Raw genomic sequence first — 14,184 nt, forward strand, 5'->3', positions numbered from 1 at the left:
ATTATCACTAGTTTTCAAAGGGCTATGCTTAATGCTAACGCACAAATTTTAACAGCAAACAAGCTAACTAAAATATAAAAAACAGTAGCAGATTTTACTCACAGCTTCCATGTTTCTAAAAACACCCTATAAAATAATTCAATACAGATTAAACAGAACCTGAAAATAACTTAATTTTGCCAATGCTTTTTGCAAATTTTCAAGGAATGCTTGCATTTTTGTGACTTGGTGATGGATGTCTATGTAGTTTGGTGATGTTCTTCCTTGTATGCTGCTTTCAGCAGCAATACATAAGTGCCTACATCCTAAACTCCTTTGTAATAAGAAGTTGATGAAAACTAATTGGAAAGTTCATTTTCAAATGCTTTATCTCCTAACAAGCTGTACCATTTTCTGAAGTACTGTTATTGTTGATGTTTTTATTATTACTTAAGTTTCTCGTCTGTAACTTACTAAGACATCCAAACAGCCATCATGGTTGATTAACAGACCTAGGGCCAGCCCTCTATGAAAAAATAATAATATAAATAATCCTTTACTCTATCCTGCACTGGTTTATATCGTTATTTTCAATTTTGCAAATTGAAAGTTGTTTCTGCAGGCATACACAACCAGTACATACAAAAGACATCAGAATTTAACAGGATAGAAAAATAAAAATATTACACAAGTATAGTACATGTTAATTTCCCCATTTCTTAAATCAGGCCTTAAATACTTCAATCCTAAACAACTTACTTTAGACATACAGAATAGAAAAAAATTCTTTATATTGATTTCAGACAGAATGAAGCAATTTTCTGTGTGAAGAGGTTCCTACCTGAGGTGCATTTGTGGCCACCAGAAAAGCATTTGTACGTCCAGGATGATCATAGTCGTGCATGGCAGCTGCTACATACAAAGCCATCAATTCCAAAGCAGGAATGTTGGAAGCCAGGCAGCCATAACTGTCATCAGTAATAGGACAGCTTTTTGAAGAAGTGTAGATGACTTGAACTGGGGCAATACCACTGGCTTCATCTAAAAAAAAAAAAAAATTTCAAAGTACAAAACCAGAATATTTTTTAGAACATTATTTCATTCATATTTGTAGTACATTATAAATATATATAAACAGCCAGACACTGTTGCAAACACAATACATTTATCCTTGCTGTCATGAAGCTGAATAATTGTCAGACTAATACTTTAAAAAAGAAAATTAATGATAATTTTTATAGATTAACAATTTTGAAGAAAATTTGAAGTGCCATTGAGTTGCAAATTTGTAGCACTAACAGAGCATTCTATTGCTTGTTTCCAACCTGAATTTGTCCAAGAAAAAATTAATCAGCACCTTCCTTAGTATTTCTCTAATTTTCCCATTTCTTGAACTTGCAAACCTACAGGAAAACAAGGAAGGGGGCTGTGGAGACTACTGCAAAAGGAATTACCTCCATTAATTTAGAAATAATTGCATGATAAGACTCACAGTTTTATTATCATCTTTCCCATGGACAAAGTCACTACTTTAAAAAAAAGGAAAAGAAACAGCACTTATTTTATCAAGGCATAATATCAGAGGAACTCCCTTGCCTTAATAGAATAAGTAAGGACTAAAAGCCTGAAAATATTTATACAGGAAGCGTTTCCAAGCAATAAGATTATAATTTCTTATTTTAATATTTCTTTTTTGTAGAGGAGAATAAAATTATTGTTATCACTTTTCTCCAGTTAAACCAGTCCCAACCCATTTAACACTTGGAGAAAGAAAAGGCAATAGGGTACAATCAATATATTGGATAAAGAGAAAATCCCAGCCTTTTAAAAGCCATATAACTTGTGTCTTTTTTTCTACTATACACTTAAAACAGAGTTCTTGATTTTATTTTATCTGAAATACAAACCATTTAGCATCAAAGTCTATGTTTCCAATCTTTTTTTAAATCCTTAACTTATAGGATACGATTAAAAATTACAAATACTAAATTTAAAAGTTTCTTCTATGAAGTCACAGACAACACAAAAGCAAGCTTCACTGGAAGTAACTTCACACAACATTTGAATTTGGAGGTATTATTTCCTTTTTGCGGATGCTCTTATGCAGTTATTGTTGGGGTAGTCATTTCAGTGTTTGAAAGTCTGCATGGGATACCTAACTGAAAATTCTAAAATAACTTTTATCCTAAAGCCATTAAGGAGAACTTCAATTAAGTTAAATACTTTGGTATTTTTCCTTTGGTCTATTTAACTTTCCAATAAAGTTAAGAAATATTAGCCTAATGTATTTCAAATGCTAAAAATACCCTGACTATGGCAGAATACAGAGGTTTCATTCAGCATAGAAAATTTATTAAGTGAACCAGTTTTCTTGGCTACCAAACTAACCATTACTCATCTACTAATTTTTCTAAAAGTCAATTCCATGATATTTCTGAGTGGGGTGTGCTTTGTGATTTTTTTCTACTGCATTATATTAAAGTACCAAAAAAAAAAAAAGTGAGTCATAAGAATAATTCTATATTTTCTTCCAGACTAATTTGGTTTATCTGCTGTAGTTTCATTTTAACATTCTTCAGCAAAACAAAATCAGCCTGTGTGAATACACACCTATTTCACTCTCCATTATGTGCTCACTACGGATTTGCTGGAATCCAGGAATGGGCCGTGTTGTCAGATACCACACTGCATGGAGAACATCCGTGGCATGGATACGATTGTGATCTGAAAATCAGCAAGATACAATTCAGAAATTGTTACCTGAAATGGCACCACATGGAATAATAAAAACAACAAAAAAAGAAACGTACGAAATGTACTAGAAGTGAGATTTTGATTAAATCTAAAAGGAAAAATAGAATTTAAAATGTTAGTGGTAGATGTATGTATCACTGAACATTTTTAAGAAGGCAGTTAGATAAACAAACAGTGTCTATGTACACTTCATCCTACCTGGGCCTCAGGAAGGGATTAAATGGCCTTTTAAATCAATCATGGTGAGAAACAAGCGTGGCCTGCAATCTGATACCTACAAGCACCCGAGCTGGGCAAACATCTGTGGAGTGGGGAAGTGTGGTTTTTTGTTTTGTTTTCCAATAAATTTGGCTGCCTTGCACAGCCAGGTGAATAACTACCATCAAAATTCTCCATTTTCTCCTTATTTTGTTAAGGACCTCACCCAAATTTCTGTTAAATCAGCAACTATTCTCCCATTGACTTCAGTGTGTTTGATTCCACCACTATTTCAAATTACCTAAGATTATCTTCAAACTCCAAATTAACAAATTCACTTTCAGAGTCCACCCACTTTGTCCTGCAATTCTCTAGACCCATTCTAAGCTCTTTCAAATGCATTTACTAAACACACACACTAAGCTGCCCAGAAATACAAATTCCCACACCAAAGGAAAGCCACTGACAACAAAATTCCATGTGACACCAGGGAGCACTTACAGGGAATATCCCGGTAGCCATTCTCCAGCGCACAGAAGTAATTCATAAATTCTTGAGTGGGGATCTTGAAAATTTCAAACAAGCCAGTGTCTTGAAACAAGGTATAAGTAACCTAAACAAAGATTTAAATTAATTTAAATCTGAAATATTTAAATACTGATGCACATTCTCCTTTTTCAACTTTAAAAATATTCTTGTTTTTAAAATTGTACTTGCCAACAGGCATGGACATCACTGAAATTCTACTAAAGAATTATTGGGATACTATTGTCATAGAGATATATTTAATATATTTTTAGCAGAAAAATGTGGATTTTTATGATCCCCTCAATAATGAATAATAAAAGCTTTTATGTCATTACTGATAATTCTATGCACAACTCATTTGTAATAATATACTCCAAAAGTTTTTTATAAGGCTAAATAAGCCATGCTTTATCCCATTAATGACATAAAAAGAAGAAATTTACATTCAGACTTATTATTCAGAACTTCAAATTATTTAATTAAAACAGCAAAGTCATTAATAATAAAACAAAACAAAGAGAAACAAACAACACCAGTCCTCCAAGTTGTTTTGAGACTTCGGCAAAGTGATGCTATTTCTTGAATTTATTATGATTTCTCTTGAGGGTTTTTAATAAAACTAGCTGGTAAACGAAGAAGTATTTCAAAAAGGTACTCAGAACTTGTATATATTTATATAGACCATATATTATTATTTACATGTAGAACTCAGTGTACTTCAATGCCTAATCCCCCCATCACCCACAGCTGCAAATATTTAAAAAAAATTTAAAACAAGTCACTGCTACTCATTTTTATAACCTTTTTTCCTAGACACAGGAGAGGAACAAGAAGTTCTAAAGCGTGGGAGGTGCTCAGAGGAACAGAAGCTGCAAAATTAGGGGACATCACTCCAGGGTGGAAAACTAAGGTACTGGAAATAAAACTGTTTAGCGGTCAGATCAGAAGCTCCATGATTGCTAAATCCATTCTAAAGAAAGAGGCAGAAGCTTCCAGATGACCTTGATGAATGGGACAAGCTGGGGAAGAGCAAACAGGATCCTATTCTTGCACCTGCCAGCAGGATTGGCTTCAGCAAACATGGAAATGCATGGAAATAAATCAGAAAGAGCTAAAAGAGATACTACATGCAAAAGGCAGAATGGAAAAACAAATCCGCTGTTTGTAGGATCAAGAGGTAAAAGGCTGCCTAAAAGATCACTTCTCTTCCCCAACAGGTGGGGCAGAAATATTTTACTGAAATGGAGAAAAAAGTAATGGTTGCCAAGCAGAGTAGTAATTCTGAAAGCAGGAGATAATTCTGCACTGGAAATTATGGCAAAACCTCATCAGTGTGAGTCTATTTACATTGAGAACGAAATTCAGAAAAACTGGAGCATGTTCTCTATAGATAAACCATTTTTTTGGTTTACAATGACATGGAGTACATGCGAAGTCATATTTCTGCTTTTGAAGACAGCCACATAAATTCAATTTCAAGTATTCACAGGAATGTTGACTGCAAAATTTCTTCATGGTTTAAATAAAGGACAGCTTTACCTACCCTCCCTCATATAATAAAGGACAACAAACCTGGCTGAGGATCCTTCCAGACTGATCTCCCATTTCTTTTACAAGGTCAAAAACTTGGAAATTCCAATTGCTCATCTTCTCCATCAGTGAATCATGGTCTAATAACATTGTTTCTAATGTAGAACTCTGTTCCACCTGTATGAGATTAAGATACTTTATCATCTCTAAAATAACAATGAAAATTAATTTATCAGTTGTGCTGGCAAAAAAAGCCTTGAAAATGATAAATCATTAGTGAATTTATTGAATGGAGCTGCAACTATGGCTATGAGAAAATCATAAATCAATATCACAAATAGCACACTTAAAAGCTTGAGTTTCCCTGTTTTGGGCAGCAGATTCTGGGGCTGTCTGAGATAGTGCTAAATTTTCCTTCTTATTTTTTTTTAGATGAGTTAATAAAAAAAGCAAAAATACACATAGGCTAAAACCAAAGATTTACTGAGCTTTAAGAATAGGTTAATTGGACAAGTTTTAAAAACACCTGAAGTATAAAGCCAAAATGTTAATAGCACTGTATTGGACATTCATTTCTGTGTCTCACTGCCACAGCTGCATCTCTCATGAAGTTCCAAAAGAAAATATTAGCCAGTGTTTGAGCATACCCTCTCAACATTAAATCTACACAAATCAATATTGATCAACAAAATCAATACAACCACAAGCTTTCCTGTCATTTGCTAGTGACATTTATGCAAGACAAACAATTGTTAAACGAAAATTTTAATTCCAACCACGCACCATAACCCTTTAGAAATTACTATTTTAGCAACATAAAGGCCTCTTCACAGCAAGTTAGAAATGATAAAGAAATAGTGAATTGAGAAAAGTTATTGCAGGGGGGTTTTTTGGCAATTACATGCTTACAAGCAGTGTATTTTGTGTTTGATCGATCATTTCCTTCTTTTCATCTTTCCTCTTCTCTGTATGGTGGAAAGATTCTTTGGAGACATTAGCACTTGCAATTTCACCTTAAAGAAAACACACAGAGAAATACGATATCAGTAACTGATTTGTAAATTACTACTGTCTAATAATTTTTTAACTGATCATTTGACACAAATATAAGTAACAGCTTGTTTCTAAACTATTTTGTTTAAGAAATACGCAAAAAAAAGTCATTGAGGATAATATTTATTAGACAAAACCTATGTGAAGATAATGAAAAGCTATAAGCATAGCTTTTATTAAAAAAAAAGTGATTAGTTTAGCTTAGTTAGTAAAGCACTTGTTTGATACATGGAATACAGAACTATAAAGGTATTAGTGGAAGCCTGTTTTAAAATTCTTACTAGGAAGCAGGCAATATTTCATCTTATTTTGATTATTCTAAAACACAAAACTATGTAAAATGCATACATAGGTTAAAATATAGGAAAAATTATACAGAAATACTGAAATTTTAATTTAACTGGCTTGGGGGAAGAAAAAAGCACTAAGTTATATTAAGTACTTGTCTATTTTGAAACCTCACCTGATTTTCTCTCTCTGTATTCTGCAAAGTCTGGTTCTGGTATTGGAACAGGCTTGAGTATCTGACGTCCACAGCTTACAGAATACATGAAAAATATTTACAACATTCAGTAACTTCCTTCTTTTGCTACTGCTGTCTTCTACTGAAAAATATCTGCAGATTACTTTTTTTAAAAAGGCTTGTAAAGGTTTCTTCAACAACTGACCAGAGTATTTTCTCCTAAATTTGGCACACATAGATTTAGTCTGTCCTTAGATAATAATCAACCATCACCTCCCCCAGACTTAGACCCCTGAATTATTAAAGTAGAGCTTATAACTAAGAAAGTATTTAGAAACATAGAATCCAATTCCCAAGTAAGAAACCCTCCTTTTCTAAAATTCCACAGAACATTGCTCCTCTTACAATAACAGCTGCTGAGGAGGATGGGCCATGTCAAAGCAGCAACATACACTCATCATTCTTTATTCTCCTCTGGATAACACAGTTACAGATTATTATGAAATTTATGAACATTTTCTGTCCTAGTAGAGGCACAGGTCTTGATTTTTTGTTTTTGTTTTTATTTTAATCACATTCTTTTCAACCCACATGAAGCGACTGAAATTATAACAGAATTTACAGTACCTGCTACACATATAACCTACAGGTGTTTTAACTGGCTGCTGCAAATCTGGCGAGCTAGGTGGGTGTCCTGGAGGCTTGTGTATATTAATGCTTGGTTTGGTGAGGAAATCAGCAGTGTCAGGGAACTCCACAGGTGACCAGTTGCTGAAAGCCCCGCTGGAGACAGATCCATGGCTTGGTGAGCCCACGGGACTCAGGCCGGGAGAAGCACCTTCCAAAACAAACATGACACAGGGTCCAGATGACAATAAAGTCATTGCTGTTTACAAAGGGAGGATTTCAACAGCGAGGGACGTGCTGCAGTTATTTTAGTGCTGTGTTTACATGTGATGTGCCATCCTGTTACTGTACAAATGGCATGATCCTACCTGCTCGTCTGGGAGCCATGTGATGAGCCAAGGTCACAGAGGATGATCTTTGCTTTGGTATTGTCAGCAAGTTTGCACCAAAAGACCCATTTGAGTGAGATCCTTGGCTGAAAAGAAAACAGTGAGGATTTTTTTTTTCATTGTTTCTTAGTTTGTCTTCCACTTTTATCAAATAAAATGCTTTTAAAATAGCTACACTGCCCTGTGACAGTGAAAAGTACAAGAAAAAAAGTACAAGAAAAAAAGTACAAAGCTGTCAAATTCAAAACCAGCTAGAAAATACATGTCAATTTCATGAAATAAAAACTGCTGAGTACTAATTGAAAACATCAAAAAACTTAACACATCCTAAAGCGATGCAGTAAATATACTCAGATTATGTGTGACAGGTTTTAGTTTCTAACACGCTCCTTTCCTTGAATATTTGAAGCAGGATGTTTCCTAACAGATTTGAAGATTGATCACTTTGGAAATACATAATTAAAATTACTAAATAATTAATAATTAATTCTGTGGTTTTAGAATAATTAAAACCTTACACAGCCACAAATTTTGCACACTCAATTAGGTGTTTTATTTATTATAAACTTAAAACTGAAGCTGGTTTTGACATCAGTGTTTTGCTTCCCTGGCCAAGTCCTTAAACTCGATTGCTCAATCCTGCCATCTGCTGTTCCAGAAACAAAATTTCACTCCGTGGTTTAAAATCATATTTCCTTTAGGGAACAAAAATGTAGTATGCAATTAAAAATAACTATAGTGTTCACTTCAAAGTGAAAATAGTTAATTTAAAACTATTTTTCTTCAGGAGGGGAATATAGTATTTACCAAAAGGTCCAATACAGAATTAATTCTTGATCTCCCAACACTAGTTTAAATACATGAATATGAAAAATGAGTTCAAGAATAAACATGGATTTATTCCTGTGTATCTCCAACTACAGGAAAGGGTCCAGTGGAGGCCATAAGATGATGAGGGATCTGAAGCATCTCCCATCTAAGGAGAGGCTGCAGGAGCTGGGCCTGGTTAGTAGAGAGAAGGCTGAGAGGGGATCTCATCAATGTATATAAATATCTCAAAGGAGGGCTAAGAGGATGGTGCCAGAGTCTTTTCAGTGGTGCCCAGAAAGAGGAGAAGGAGCAAAAGCCATAAACTAAAACATGAGAAGCTTCACCTCAACACGAGGAAGAACTTTACATTTTGAGTTTGTGTTTGAATGAGAAACCAAGTCAAAAAATCTGCATATTAATAAAACAGAAGTTCCCAAGAGCTGCTTTTGAATAGTAAGGAAAGTGAGGAAGCCCTCTGAAAATGTACACTGAGATTGCAGCAGGAGCGCTGAGTCTCAAATTGAAATCCCATGGTTGCTAAGGTTAAAGCAATTTCTCTGGTCCCTGGTTATTTTCAGTGGGGAGGTTCATCTATCTGGACACCAGCAACCAGGTCAGCATGAAAATATAATCTTTTAATGACTACTACTGCTTGCATTAGAATCTTCAATTGTAATTCATACACAAACCACAATTAAGTTTAACAATGTAAAAACTTAAAGATCATCTTTTATTCAAGGGAGAAAAAACACTGAAAGGGACAAATTATTCAAGTAATATTTAATTAATAATAATTAAATTATAATAATATAATAATTAATAATTTAATTTAATATTAAATATAATGCTGATAAGTAAATTCTTGGACATGTGTATGTAAATTCCCATCTACTACTAATAATTACCAGTTATCAGCATAACTCATATTTTCTTTTCTAAAAATGCATGTTATACTTTCCTTATGACCTGTGTAGAACCATTTAAAGAAAAAATACAAACAAAAAACCAAATCAAGTGAAACACTCAAATAACCAAACTAAAACCCAAACAAAAAAACCAAAATCAACAAGAGAAGCAAAACCACACACATTTTTACAGATTTGAGAAATAAAGATGCACTCATTTATACATTTAAATAAAATTAAATGTGTGAATTTTCACTAATATACAACTTTATACAAAAAGGAAAAAAATCCCATTCATCTTAATCCTAATTCAGAATGTTATCTTGATTCTGGAAATAAAACCTCTATTTGCACCATATTTACTAACAAGTAGAAAAGAGATTACTACATTAATTTATCTTGAAACTTGCTTGATGACTGGAGAAATAATAAACATTATAATGCCCACAACAGCAGATATCAACCACAAGAAAATTGTCTCACCTTTTTAATTATGCATGGGTGTATGGAATTTGGCAAGTGATACATATATTAAACAAAAAGAAGGAGGCAGTCAAGACAAGATTAGAGACTAGTTTGTTTTGCAATCATGTATGCTGGACTTTTTTTTCATTTCCTACTCAAGTTTATATCAAGTTCTACTTACTATGACAGAGCACACTATTTAACCTCAGAACAACCTGATTTCCACTTAAGATCAACCTGAGTTACACGGCATAGTACATCATTAACTTTTCCAGTTTATGCTGGCAGAATTTGGAGCCTTAATTCACAGGACTTTACATCCAGTACTTCTGCTGCCAAGTTCCAGCACTATTATTGCCCTTAAAATGCTGTTCAGTGCTTACCTTGGTGTGTTATATTCCTGATGGGATCTCTTGCTAATGCTACTCCTTTCCCATCTGGATGATGTTGATTCCATAGATGACAAGCCAGAAACTCCTGAGGATCGTCTCAGCTGTGGGGTTGGCAGGCTGCTCCTGCTACTTAATCCCTGTTGAGTAATTTGACCATGGTTAAAATCCATGCAAGTAAAAGCAGATGTTAAAATTTTATTTATGGTTTGTAAGGGCTATTTACTGCTCATTTTTATAGCCAAACAGCTGATTTGGTACCTTACCACAGGTATGGTCTCTTACTCCAGGTGGGGGTCTCCCAAGGCCAGGAGGTAAGAGATGTGCACACTCAGGGGTTTGCCTAGACAACTTCTACTTGCCTTGACTGTGAAATCTGTTAAAATCATGACTGTTAATAACAGCAGAAACCCACCCATCTGGAAAGCATTCTACTGTCATACACTGGGAGATCTGGGGACAGTTCTAGGGACAGTCCTGATGGAAGTAGAAACTTTCTGTTGCAGAGTAGCCTTGCAATGTTTTTTGTCTCATATCTAATTTTTTTTTTCTGAATACTGGGCAGTTCACACTTCCAAGAAACCCACAGGGAAGGGTCAGCATTAGATAAGCAGTTATGACTAGCCCAAGGTCTGAAGCCCATTTACATTCTTTTCCCTGTTTTTAATTCCTTTCCTATACAGGAGAGCAGGCAGCTCAACACTGAATCATGGAATGGTCTGTGTTGGAAGGGACATTAAAGATCCTGAAGTTCCACCCCACCATGCCATGGACAGGACGCCTTTCCCTAGACCAGACTGCTCACAGCCCCATCCAACCTGGCCTAATACCCCATCTAACCCTGCCCTCTTTCAGTTTGAAGCCATTCCCCCCCTCCTGTCACTACATGCTTGTGCAAATTCCCTCTCCATCCTTCCTACAGGCTCCCTTCAGGTGCTGGAAGACCACAATAAGGTCACCCCAAAGCCTTCTCTTCTCCAGGCTGAAAAGTCACTGTAGGAGAGGTACTTCAACCCTCTAATCAACTTGATGACCCCCTAATCAACTTGAAAATTACAACTGAACACACTTTGGAAGCCACTCAGGGAAGAGAAATAAAGATGATCCACAGCAAAAAACTATGGAGAGATCTTTTATATTCCAAGTCAAGGAAAGAGAGAGTGGGAACCTTCCAAAATCATCCATATTGAAGAAATACTTTCATGGTATTTTCTTTGCTGCGTTTTAACCTGGATTTTTTTCCTCATATATCTGTTTTTTAAAAGCAAAAGGAATCTTTCTCTTGCAGTAACACACATAGCCCAATATTTGAGCTTACTCTTAAACACACCAAAGCCAAAGAATTATTGAATGACTGTGGCAAGCACTAGAAAACTTTCTATACAGGAAATCTCCAGAACTTGAGGAAAAAGTTACTTTTTAGGAAGGAAAAAAAGAGAGCAGCTGTGAAAAACCATAATATTTCAACCTCACATATTCTTTATAACTGGTCTCCAGAAATTATTATTTTTCATTTCACACTGTTTTGACTAGCTATAAGGAAATTTTAAAAATCAAAAGGTATGCCAATCCTTAGCAGCTTTTAAAGACATCCACAAAGAAAAACATGCTGAATGACTGCGATCCCTGCCCAACTGATTTCTGCAGGTATCCATTGTGATATTCCAAGGAATTTCATACTTCAGTGGTTCTTCAGGATATTCAACAGAGTAATCTATAGATACTGAGTTTTTCCCCCCAGAAATATGGTTCCCAACACACATTTCACAGGCTGATTCAGGCTCCAAAACACTAAACCAACCGGATGATCAGTTTGGGCCACGTTGCCCACTTCCTGGAAATGTAAACAACTACAGGGCATGTCCCAGAGCAGCCTCCACAACAAATCGCTTCAAGCTGTCAATACTGGGCTAGAAATATTAGCTCTGGTGCTCTGCAGCTGAATTCCTATATCATAATTTTTTTCTTTAGCATTTCATATAGTAACTGCACTCTTGCATTCACTTATTAACCCAGGGTAATGGAAAGTGACAGTAGATTTTACACTGGTCTCATAAAGTGATTTGCTGAAGAAAAAGAAGGGATACTTCTCCTCTTACATAGCTGATTTGCTTTTGGGTGATGGCTGGTTTGCTGCCCACAAGAGCAAATTTCTTGGGGAAAAAAGGTCAATCAAAAAACCACATTGACAGTAATGGTTAGATAAAGAATGCAGAAGAATCAAGAACAGCCCTGCTTGTCCCATATCATGAGACTCTAACACCTTCCGTTTATATATGCTATTATTTTGAGGAATGTTGTGGTCAGGGTGCAGACCAGTGCTTGCACTGTCTACCCATCAACCACTTGAATTTGCATTTTAGCACTTATCTCCACTTCATTCAATGTGTTTTCACAGCTGCTCCCTTTTGACCTTAAACATTGTCCACAGGTACCCTCTAGAGAACCTACTGTGCATACAGGAGCATTCCTTCTAGACGAATTTGCCTTTATCTATTTTTTTTTTTTTTATTGTAACACACGCGCAAATGCAAATAAAAGCTGTTAAACCTTGAGCAGCTTCCGGTCTTTTTCAGCAGGATCCTCTATTTCAGGACAGGGGAAGAAGCCCGGGAAGGGAGTGAATGGGCTGGCCTTTGGCCTGCAGGCTCCTGAGACAGCACCGATGAGGCTGTTAATGCTCCGGAGGGAGGAGATCACGTGTGGGGGCAGGCATGGGTCACTCAGGAGCTCCGTCAGCAGGTTCCGAGCCTCGTTCAGCACCGAGAGATCCGCTCCACTCCCACTGCCAGCGCTCTGCAACACACGGAAATGCTGAAAACTATCAGCATGCCAAAACACTTCATGCTAGTCTTTGTTTCAAGTATCTTGTGCGTTGCAAATTTAGCAAAAATAAAATTTTTTTTAAAAGAAATTGTGTTGCATTGATTTTTAAGAAAATATATATAGACATTCAGACAGCAGTGTCTACGCAATAAAAAGCAATCCACAATTCAAGATTATCTCTCAGCTTCCTTTTCTCTATTTGAAATCTGTTGGCAATTTTTAAATCTCTACTTTCATTACTTCGTCTCAGAATTAAACTTGCTATTCCTTATCTTCCAACAATATCAACAAATTTGGGCAGTCAAACTGTTAGAGCCCCTTACAGAGGTACAATTTCCACAACCTCATAATTTTTATTAACCCTGATTCTACTGGAAGAAGTTATAAAAAATTTATCCAAACAAAAGTGATTCATTTTAATTTTGCATAATTCTCTGAACAGGAACAAGAAGAGCTTACTACAATATAAGAGACAGAGGGAAAAAATAGGTAAATACAGCATCAACAAAAGAACTGAAATTTGACAGTTTGAACAGTTTTGAAATCTGTACTCAATCACATTTCACACAAAAAAAAAAAAAAAAAAGACAAGTAAATTCATAATATACTGACCTGGTAATAGGGCTTGTACCATTGCTTCAAATCCCAATCCCAAAGTATCATCTGTAAAGATAAAAAAAAGGAGAAAACAAAAGATTAATAAAAAGGTAATTTGTAAATGGTAATTAACAGGTAAAGACAATTAATAAAAGGTGATGTGTTAATGTTGAAAAACAGCAGTGGCATAAATTTTGATTATGAGATGCAAAAGGAAATGTCTCTCCCTTTGTTGTTTCATATGTAATTAGGGCCATATTCTCAGTTAATGCTCTCCAGCAAGAGCCCTAAAGAAGAGTTTAAAGAAATTGCATGCAACAGAGACATTGTGATGACAGAATAATATGGCCTTATTTCAATATTTTTGGATTGCTCATAAATCATTCAACATACACATTAATTTTGATGGTGATGCTGCTTTCCTGCTCCTATTCACTTCAACATAAAAAACCAAATCTAGGCTAAAAACTCTAAAATATTTTTTCTTTCAGAACCATTCAAACAGAAGCATTTTTTGTAAATACAATGAAGAAAGCATTACATTAAATCATGTACTTTTAAAGGGGGCAAAAATCTCTCCAAAGAGGTTAAAAATTGGTCTTTTTAAAAAGATTTTCTTGCAGGAGGTTTTGTTAGGCTTTGCTTCAACATTGCTACAAAGCCCCGTGTTC

General features: G+C 35.3%; 1 protein-coding gene across 1 annotated transcript in view; it reads right to left on the reverse strand.

Moving 5' to 3' along the window:
- The window catches only part of PDE3B (phosphodiesterase 3B), an 82,650-nt gene that overhangs the window by 5,138 nt on the left and 63,328 nt on the right, over window positions 1-14,184 (reverse strand). Inside the window, exons 2-12 of the mRNA XM_005486662.4 lie at window positions 13,529-13,579; window positions 12,641-12,886; window positions 10,085-10,230; window positions 7,501-7,607; window positions 7,133-7,343; window positions 6,506-6,579; window positions 5,899-6,002; window positions 5,032-5,166; window positions 3,433-3,544; window positions 2,590-2,703; window positions 821-1,020 (exon numbers count right to left, since the gene is read on the reverse strand). Coding sequence (XP_005486719.1) covers window positions 821-1,020; window positions 2,590-2,703; window positions 3,433-3,544; window positions 5,032-5,166; window positions 5,899-6,002; window positions 6,506-6,579; window positions 7,133-7,343; window positions 7,501-7,607; window positions 10,085-10,230; window positions 12,641-12,886; window positions 13,529-13,579 — 1,500 coding nt within the window. The remainder of the gene's footprint in view (window positions 1-820; window positions 1,021-2,589; window positions 2,704-3,432; window positions 3,545-5,031; window positions 5,167-5,898; window positions 6,003-6,505; window positions 6,580-7,132; window positions 7,344-7,500; window positions 7,608-10,084; window positions 10,231-12,640; window positions 12,887-13,528; window positions 13,580-14,184) is intronic.

Source organism: Zonotrichia albicollis, chromosome 6, assembly GCF_047830755.1.
Source record: "Zonotrichia albicollis isolate bZonAlb1 chromosome 6, bZonAlb1.hap1, whole genome shotgun sequence".
In the NCBI taxonomy this organism is placed as follows: Eukaryota; Metazoa; Chordata; class Aves; order Passeriformes; family Passerellidae; genus Zonotrichia; species Zonotrichia albicollis.